The following is a 9,538-nucleotide window of genomic DNA, read 5'->3' as shown; positions in this document are numbered from 1 at the left end:
AAACGGCTAGCCCTGGATATGGCAAGGAGATTGTTTGCCTCCTCGCGGAGTAGACTTCGAGGGGCAAAATCCAAAAAGCGAAGGATTATCATAGAAGCAAAAGAAAGTAGAGTGGGGCCACAAGGAATGATTTAACTACTTGATGAACGGTGCTCAACTATTTGGGTTGTTTCCGAGATCTTTGTATTTCAGTTGATTTTTCATTAATGTGTTGAAGGTTTCTGGGTGTAGAAGTTGCATGCTTTGAGATTAGTTCGCATATGGAGTTGTTGTAACGGTTTTTTGCTCGATTTTTCATCAGCTGGACAAACCGCTTCTTAATAAATAGATTAAGAGCACGTCCATGAAATAGCAACCGAGTAGGTGGCAAGCGCCGAATCCAATTTAATCCGACTAGAACGGCACACGTTTAGTGATGATAGTGGCACATTCTTCGTCACACGAAAGCTACCGATCTGCAGATGTAACCTGCACCCCTCGATCGGCCATTAAGTGACATCAGCATACTCAATATACTGACTTGAGATTTAATTATGCATTTCTCCACCTCATATTGTACAAGCTATATTTTTACCTATAATTTGGCTAAATCTGTGATAAGTACTAGTACTTAGAACAGGAGGGGTAGTATATAGAAAAAGGGAACTACACAATCCAGGAATTTTCATCATGTGAAATAAATCAAAGTCGACCGTGAGCGATGCCGCCAGGCTATGAGATCATCATGGTACCGAGCTGGGACGGCTGGACGGATGAACGACGGTGGCATTCAATGGCGGCCAACCACCATGAACCCGTGGCGAGATCCTACATTCATCACGGTCCATGCAGGCGGCAGCGGCAAGTCGACGGTAGGTGCTGCGCCCGCGCTCGTGTATATATACCTGCAGGTGCAGTGTCCAGAGGCACTCGCCCAAGTACAACCACCTCTGCCACTGTTCTCTTTGTCCCTCTTGCATTCAGGAGTTCTTGGGGAGAGATGGGCTCCAGCTCCAGGATGCTCCTGGCCGCCGTCCTCTTGGTCGGGGTAGCCTCCCAGGCCCTTGCCAGGAGCCTTGATGGAAACAACTTGTCCGAGCAGAAGTGTATGTACTTGTTCTGACGATCCCGTGCTTACCTGTTAGCTGAAATTAACACTGCCTTTGTACTGCGTACTTTGCTGATCACGAGGCACACTGTTGCTCAACAGATGGTGGTGGCGGCTACGGCGGTGGGGGCTCCGGAGGCGGAGGCGGTGGGGGCTACGGAGGGGGAGGCAGCGGCGGTGGCTACGGAGGAGGCGGCAGCGGCGGTGGCTACGGAGGAGGAGGCGGCGGCTACACACCGACGCCAACCCCGACGGTCCCCAGCCACACCGGGTCATGCGAGTAAGGCTACACATCAACAGCTCATACTTTCACAGATGCAGCAATGAACTGAACTTTTGAGCGGATCACATGAAGATCTGATTTTTTTTAGCGAATTGCATGATGAACTGAAAAATTAAACGAACTTCTACTAATCTGCATGTGCATGTGTCTATATACGCAGCTACTGGAAGAGCCACCCGGAGAAGATCATCGACTGCCTGGGCAACCTGGGCAGCATCCTGGGCTCGCTCGGCGAGGTATGCAAGACCTTCTACGGCAGCAAGATGGAGACGCTCAAGGACGCGCTGTGCAACACCCGCACCGACTACTACGGCGACCTACTCCGCGAGGGCGCCGCCGCCTACATCAACTCCGTCGCCGCCAAGAAGACAAAGTTCGCCTACACGGGCTACGAGGTCAAGGAGTGCATCGCCGTCGGGCTCACCTCCGAGTTCGCCGCAGCCGCGCAGGCCGCCGCGCTCAAGAAGGCCAACGACGCCTGCCACTACTAGCTAGCTAGTAGGCTACACCAGCTGGTAGCGGTGGTTCAATAATTAAGTTTGTGCTTACATGCAGTTCCGGATGCGCTCTCCCCGTATCCTAAGCTTAGCCTTTATGTGTGTGTTTGCCATTTGATGATGCATGCCAGTCCGGGGCCTCCGGTCTACGTAGTGATGCATGCTTTGGTTTGATTTGCTTTTCTTGTCGTGTTGTTGGTGACGTAAGAATAATACAGTACCATTTTCTAAGTTATTACTGGTAAAACATGGTCGATGAATGTAGTCTTTTATACTATCGAGAATATATATGCTTGATCATGATAAACATAAAGCTTGTGACTGGTAGTAAAAGGGAAATGCACTTTGGCTCATAGGAGCATATGCTCTCACTATGTGAATCCACATTTCAAAGTGTCAAAAAATTCTAAACTAAATTTTTACATGTACATCTAGACATTTTATGTTGATACACAAGTTTTCAAAAAAAACTAAAAATAATTGTGGCTCCTGTAAAAAAGACAAGTTTTGATGCTATAACACGACTACGTACAGGATATTTTTTTGTCTTTTTTGTACACGCCATATAAAATGTTGTTTCTCCACGAAAATTTGTGCACTAACATAGAATGTCAAGATGTACACCAAAAAATTTATATCAGAATTTTTTAACATTTTTAAAATTGTTTTTTAATTATTTTATATAATGAGAGCATTTGCACCTATGAGCCAAATTGCCACCTCCGTAGTAAAAAATCTATTTTTAATTTTTATTTTGAGATAGAGTTTGATCCTCAACTATTTCTCGGGATATCTTATTACGAAGTTTTGTTAGGGCATCTATAGCGGCCTCCGGTTTAGGTGGGCAGCCCGGCAAGTAGACATCGACATGAATTAACTTATCAACTCCCCGAACAGTACTATAGGAATCCGTCCTGAACATTCGCCATGTAATAGTACAGGCTCTCATAGCACTGACGTATTTTGGTTCAGGCATTTGCTCGTATAACCTCACTAAGGAGGGACTCATTTTCATTGTTACTGTCCCGGCTGTTAAAATTAGGTCCGCTTGCCTAGGACTTGATCTTGGTACCTATCCATAACAATCAATGTCGAATCGTAAACCTATTAATGAAGCAAATTCAATGAAACAACAACCGGTACCGTATAGACGGGGCCATAAACTGGAGAGTCTTGACCAATTCGAAATATCATTTGGTGCAGTTGAAATAACAGAATTGGAACTTGTTTGGTCAAGTAAGGGAAAAAACAATAAAATTCATAACTGTCTCAATGGAATCTTTTCCTTTTTTTTGTCCAAATATTCAGTGTCCATACTTCATACACGAGGAAATTGCACCACAAGTACAAGAACTTGCATCCTATGTGCATTTTCATACAACATCTTCCAAAACGTGTTCCACTCATACAAGAACTTGTCCAATATGTGCACAGTTCATACAATTGAATGTGGTGGCGACACGTGGCAGTTTGGAGGCGGGAGAGGAAGGTTTGCATCGCAGCGTTGCAGAAACAGAATAATTACGAAGAGGTCCTCCCACCTCTCTGTATAACGACCGCAGAGATCACGCTACTGGACGTTGCCTTCCTTTCTCTTCGTCGTGGGTGGCGAGGACGCAGGCGAGTTCGTGGCCGGCGGCGGCGGACATGGCAGACGATCCACGCCGGCGAGAGTGGCGAGAGGAACCTCCGCAGTATGGTACATCTCCTGGCCGTCCTCGTTTTCTGTTTCTCCTCTTCTTCTCTGTGTTTGTCCTCCACGGCCATGGATTTACGTGGGGCCGATCTAGCCATGTGTGGACGATTAGCTGCGCGAAATCATTCGGAGACGTCGTTGTACTGCTTAGGGATAGGTTTGGGGAAGGTTTTGGTCCAGATGGTAGGTGTTCATGTTAGGCTCCAGGAAATTTTGATCGAAAAAGCTGCGATTTTGTATGATGAACAAGTCGAATCAGCTCGGATGAATGCATCTACTCCATTGCTGGTATTGTGTTTGCAACAATATAGCAGTAATCCATCTTGATTTATGAAGTTTAGGTCCAAATCGAAGCTGCACAAGTTAACTGAATATGAAGACTCAATTTTTAACTGAATTTTAACTGAAAATGTAGAGGTGGAAAAGCTGCCATTTTTTATGATGAATAAGTCGAATCAGCTCGGATGAATGCATCTACTCCATTGCTGGTATTGTGTTTGTAACAATGTAGCAGTAATCCATCATGTTTTATGAAGTTTAGGTCCAAATGGAAGCTGCACAAGTTAACTGAATTTTAACACTTGCATTTTTAACTGAATTTTGACACTTGAGCTGAATTCTGCAGATGATCCAGACAGATTTACTGTTGAGTTTGATCACAATGGGTTTTCTGTGGTCTGAAGGAGCATTTGGAGTGCATTGGTGGGACTGTGGATTTCTTTGACAATTGCAACACTGATACTTTCTCACTTCTCTGGCTTGAGGATTTTCTAAAGCAAGGAGGGAATGAAATGACAGACAGAACAAAGTTCTACTGGTGTGTTCCTGGGACTGACATGAGAGATGGATTGTGTCTCATTGAGAATGATGGTGACATTGTTGCAATGATGGCAGCTGTGAGAGAGGTGAAGACACCGTCGGTTATGGTTGATCACAACAATTTCTTGCGGGGCCGAGGACGGATGTTGTGGTGCCAATTCCAAGGAAATACACTGGAGGTGGAGATGAAACAGAGCAAGAGAAAGAGATTGTTGATGAAGAACCTCTGTCATCTGCATGTCTGTCATCAGGAGAGTTACAAAGTGAGGATGAGGATGATGGTGACACTGACAGTGACTTTTATGACAGTGATTATGATGCTGAAGATGGTGATGATGATCTGTTTGTAGATAACATTGACAAAGATGTTAATGACCACAATGAGTGCATAGACATTGTTGAGTTTGAGGATGATGCTGGGCTTGATCATGATAATCTGAAACTGAGCAATGAGCAACAGAAGCTTTTGGAATACAGGTTCAAAGAATTCAATCCTGAAGTAGACATGGCAACCCCTGTCTTCAAAGTTGGAATGTTATTTTCTAGCATGGCTGAATTTAGGAAGGCATTGACAGCTTATGGTGTGAATGAGAGAGTAAAGATTAGGAAGTCAAGGAATGAAGCAACTAGGCTTGATGCTCATTGTGAGGAAGGATGTCCTTGGATGATCAAGGTTTCAGAAGAGAAAAGGGAGGGAGCCATTGTAGTGAGACAGCATTGCAGTGAGCACACTTGTGAGAGGCACTGGGAGTTGAAGTCACTGACAGCTCCTTTCCTTACTCAGATCTTCATTGATGAATTCAGAGATAACCAAAAACTTGGTTTGAAAGCATTTGCAGCAAAAGTACAAAGGAAATTCAATATGTGCCCAAACAGATTTAAGTGGGAAGGGCAAGAAAGGCAGCACTTAACATAATCCATGGGGATGAAAAGGAGCAGTTTGCCCTGTTATGTGACTATGGGCAGGAGTTGAGGAGATCAAATCCTGGATCAAGATTCTTCCTGAGCACCAATCAAATTAAAGAAGCTGCAGATGATGTTCCCAAAGAGCATCTGGCCACATTGTATTGGTCATATGATGCATGCAAGAGGGGTTTCTTGGAAGGTTGTAGGCCTCTAATATGCATAGATGGATGTCACATTAAAGCAAGGTACAAAGGAAATTTGTTGACAGCAGTGGGCATTGATCCAAATGACTGCATCTATCCTATTGCAATGGGACTAGTAGAAGTTGAGTGCACTAGCTCATGGGAATGGTTCCTGACAACACTAAGGGATGATTTAGGGATTACAAACACTGGTCCTTTCACTATAATGAGTGACAGCCAGAAGGTATGTCACTATCTACTCAACACTGGTCCTACTTATTCAGGTCTTACATTCTTATTCAGACAAACTAGATGACTGAAACAGCAACAAACTACATGCCATGCTTTAACCTTTCCTATGATAAACTTGGCCCTTGTCCTTTCCTCTACCAATCTTCAGTGCCTGTTTCATCTTCTTCATGCCCTTCTTCGACCAACGACAACATAACTCCAAGCTCTTCACCTTTTCTTCAAGATTTGGTGACACATGGTACCTTCTCATTTTGGGAGTAGGTTTTGGTCCGTTTGTTGGAAGTTGGATGACTGTGTAGTCCTAAAGCACTCACCTAGGCTGCTCGGGGTAACGAGCTGCTTGTTCCTCTTCCCCGAGCCTAGCGACAGCTTCTTCCTCCTCCTCGCGCCTTGCGGCGAGCAGCCTTCCCTCTCTTCCAAGGTTCTCCTACGATAAACTAGCAAGTGTTTGTCCGCCCTAGCCATGGAAGCACTTACGGACAGAGAGGCATCTCCGGAGCCGAGGCACCGAGTAGAGCCGGTGCTCCTCCTCCAACTCATGGCATTGTCCATCTTTGTTTGCATTTCTGGTTCAGTAGATGGATGTCATTTATAGGATGCAGCACAATGGCATGAGCACACGAGCTGAACAGAAGGCACACTAGCTGAACACATGTAGACAAGTTCATGAGTTTGATCTGTAGTGTCTAGCCAGAAAAGGGAAAAGAATATTCTCTATATTGGGCATAATTAACTTTTCAGTCGACCTGCAGAATTCACAAGAATATTCTCTGATTAACATTGTCTCTATATTACAGGGCCTCGTCAATGCAGTGAAGAAAGTATTCCCTGATTCAGAACATAGCACTGTGTGAGACACATTTACCAGAATTTTCACAAGAAACACAAAGGGCAAACTCTGAAGAATGATCTATGGGAAGTTGCAAGGTCTACAAATATTCCAACTTGGGAAAGAAATATGGAAAAAATGAAAGTGGACAGTGAAGAAGCTTGGGCATGGGTAGAGGAATTGCAGCCAAATACATGGATTAAAGATTTTTTCAATGATTTCCCAAAATGTGACATGCTTCTGAATAATCATTCTGAAGTTTTTAACAACTACATTCTTGAGGCTAGAGAGTTTCCTGTACTATCAATGTTGGAAACCATTTTCAAGCAAAATCATGCATAGAAATGTGGCAAAGCAAAAAGAGGCAGATACATGGCCTGGTACTATTTGCCCCAAGATAAGGAAAAAAATAGATAAAATGACAGAATGGGCAAAGAATCTAGGAGCATCACATGCTGGAAATGGTGTGTACCATGTCACATCAAATAAATATGAGAAAACCTACAATGTTGACATGGTCAGCAGGCAATGTGATTGCAGGAGATGGCAACTTACAGGGATTCCTTGTCATCATGTCATTGCTTGTTGCAGAGCAGATAGACTCCAAGTGGACAAGCTTGTGCATAGCTGTTATAGCATAGACACATTCAAGAAAGCTTATGCATACAATTTGACTCCTCTTAGATCCAGGGTTCATTGGGAAAAAATGAATGCAGCAATTGTGCATCCTCCAATCTACACAAAGGTCATGGGAAGACCAAAGAAGAACAGAAGGAAAACTCCAGAGGAGAAGGAGCAACATGGAGTCAAATCCATCACAAGAGCATGTGTGACTATGCACTGCTCTGTGTGTGGAAACCCCAACCATAATAAAAACGGACATGCCAAGTGGGTATTGGATAACCTAAATGGAGCTACCAATGTGAAAGATGATGATGTGGATGATCCTTCTGTCATGCAGCACTTAATGCCTATCACTCCTGACCCTAGAAATGATCCAATGCATCAAATGAGAACACTGGTGCATCAAATGGTCCAAGAGGTAACTCCTTAATTGATCCATTACCAATTTTTCAATCTATGTTATATGATTCAATGTTTCCCTGTACCAATGTGTCAACCAATGTTTCAACAGGCAGCAGCTCACTTCCCTATACCAAGAGTGCAAACAACCATTACCTGAAGAAAGTGCCTTTGTGGTGTCTGCAAGAGAAGAACTACCACCTACAAGGCTAAGCACTGCAAGTGCAAGTGCAAGAGGAAGAGGAGGAGGAAGAGAAGCTGGAAGAGGCAGAGCTAATGCACAAGCAGATAGAGGAAGAGCAGGTACACGTGCAAGAGGAAGAGGATGAGGAAGACAAGCTGGCAGAGGAGGTGCAAGTGTAAGAGGAAGAGGAGCTGGCAGAGGAGGAGCAAGTGCAACAGGAAGAGGAAAAGGAAGGAAAAGAAAAGAGCCAAATATGGCGGAGGAGGCCGATTCATCACGACCAACTCGTGCCAATCGCATCAAATGCAAGAAGAAGAGGTTACAACACGAGTCCAGGATCAACCTACTACTTGCTTTTTGGTGATGAGCAACCCAGAAATGAGTTGCCTGATTTGAATGAGGCATTCCCAAGTGACAATCCAGAAGAAATTCCAATTAGTCAGACAGCACCTCAGTGATGAATTTGTAATGTTCTAGCTGAATGATGTTTTAGGATCTTATTTATATTTGTAAACACTTGAATGCTATCAGTGCTACTGAAATGATGTTTGAACCCTACAATTTGTCTTCCTCTATTACTGATGCCTGAATGCAAAGCTAGTACTGAGTAAATTGAAGCAAAGATTCATATTTATTCCATAAACATAGTTGGTTACAAGCATGGTTTTCATCTAAACAAGCATGGTTACCACCTACTGAAAGTGCATGGAGCCCCCATGTGTGGTTTTGGTAATTAATGACAATCCCTATGGACTAATGTTTGCATTGAGTTATATTTGTAGGAGTTGTCCATAGGCAATTCTTGAACCATATGTTGGCTTCAAGGTTGCAATAAGAAGAAATTGATGAAGGATATCAAGTGTCAAGTATGTCTTGAAGATGAAGATGAAGTGAGCCCTTGTGACGCCCCAAAACCGGTACCATGAGGATCCCAGCGAACCCGCCGAAATCCGCACGATATCGATTCTAGGAGACGCACCACCAAGCGCCTCGTACACGCCGAAGCATGCACGCGATGCGGGTGGAATCAATCACGAGTGGTAACATTACAACAGGATTACAATAGAGCCCACAAGATACATATATTACAACAACGACTCCAACGAGTCAAGATACAAATATACAATACAAAGATCCAAATCATACAGAAGATCGAATACGTCCGAGTACGGACAAGATACAAATTGGACTAAGAGTCCCGAAGATAACCGAGTGGCGTCCATAACCCCGCCTGAGCCAAGCGGGAAGGGTAACCTTGCTAACGTCGTCTTCATCGAACATATCTTCATACCGCCCTGGTTATATCCCGTAGAAGCGGCAATAAGTACGGGTTCGTACTTAACAAGACTTCAAGACGTATAAGCATTCGTCAACCGGTCGTCCTTTGTACTTGAGGCACGCAGGGGACTTAGAGGACGCAAGAGGAACGTCATAGGCAATATGGTGGGGTTAAGCGGCAGCGCGCAAGCACTAAAAACCTATAGAGACACTCTACAACAGTCGTCTATCAGAGAAGGTGAGAGAGCGCATAACTAACAGTTCTATACTCTGCAAACATAACTCAGCCGACGTGTTCCCCCTTCGCCAAGAAGTACTTACAAAGGCACTCACACGGTTGTCAAGTTTTAACCATTTATTATTAGAGTTATGCTAACTTACTACACAAGTTAATATGATTGAAACAACGAGTGTAAGTTGTCTATGGTCGAGTCATACGACTCCAAGTCGTCCATAACCGTGGACGCGGCTTATCGATAAGATTTAACCTGCGGGGGTGCCC

At 44.2% G+C, this 9,538-nt stretch overlaps 1 protein-coding gene across 1 annotated transcript; it reads left to right on the top strand.

Annotated features, from left to right (window-relative positions):
- Positions 1 to 923: 923 nt before the first annotated feature.
- On the top strand, positions 924 to 2,121 carry LOC124683653 (glycine-rich RNA-binding protein 3, mitochondrial-like). The gene is made up of 3 exons (XM_047218131.1): positions 924 to 1,085; positions 1,190 to 1,367; positions 1,531 to 2,121. The coding sequence occupies exons 1-3, from the start codon at positions 980 to 982 to the stop codon at positions 1,859 to 1,861; spliced, it is 615 nt and encodes a 204-aa protein (XP_047074087.1). The 5' UTR covers positions 924 to 979; the 3' UTR covers positions 1,862 to 2,121.
- Positions 2,122 to 9,538: the final 7,417 nt, after the last annotated feature.

Source organism: Lolium rigidum, chromosome 1 (assembly GCF_022539505.1).
Source record: "Lolium rigidum isolate FL_2022 chromosome 1, APGP_CSIRO_Lrig_0.1, whole genome shotgun sequence".
Taxonomy (NCBI): Eukaryota; Viridiplantae; Streptophyta; class Magnoliopsida; order Poales; family Poaceae; genus Lolium; species Lolium rigidum.
Note: the sequence above shows the minus strand (reverse complement) of the source record. Positions and strands in the feature narration are given on the sequence as shown.

Bases quoted from the DNA above. Each gene is read 5' to 3' on its own strand.
- LOC124683653 (XM_047218131.1), top strand. From the start codon at position 980: ATGGGCTCCAGCTCCAGGATGCTCCTGGCCGCCGTCCTCTTGGTCGGG. The intron at 1,086-1,189 runs GTATGTACTTGT...GTTGCTCAACAG, and splicing joins CAACTTGTCCGAGCAGAAGT to ATGGTGGTGGCGGCTACGGC. The intron at 1,368-1,530 runs GTAAGGCTACAC...CTATATACGCAG, and splicing joins AGCCACACCGGGTCATGCGA to CTACTGGAAGAGCCACCCGG.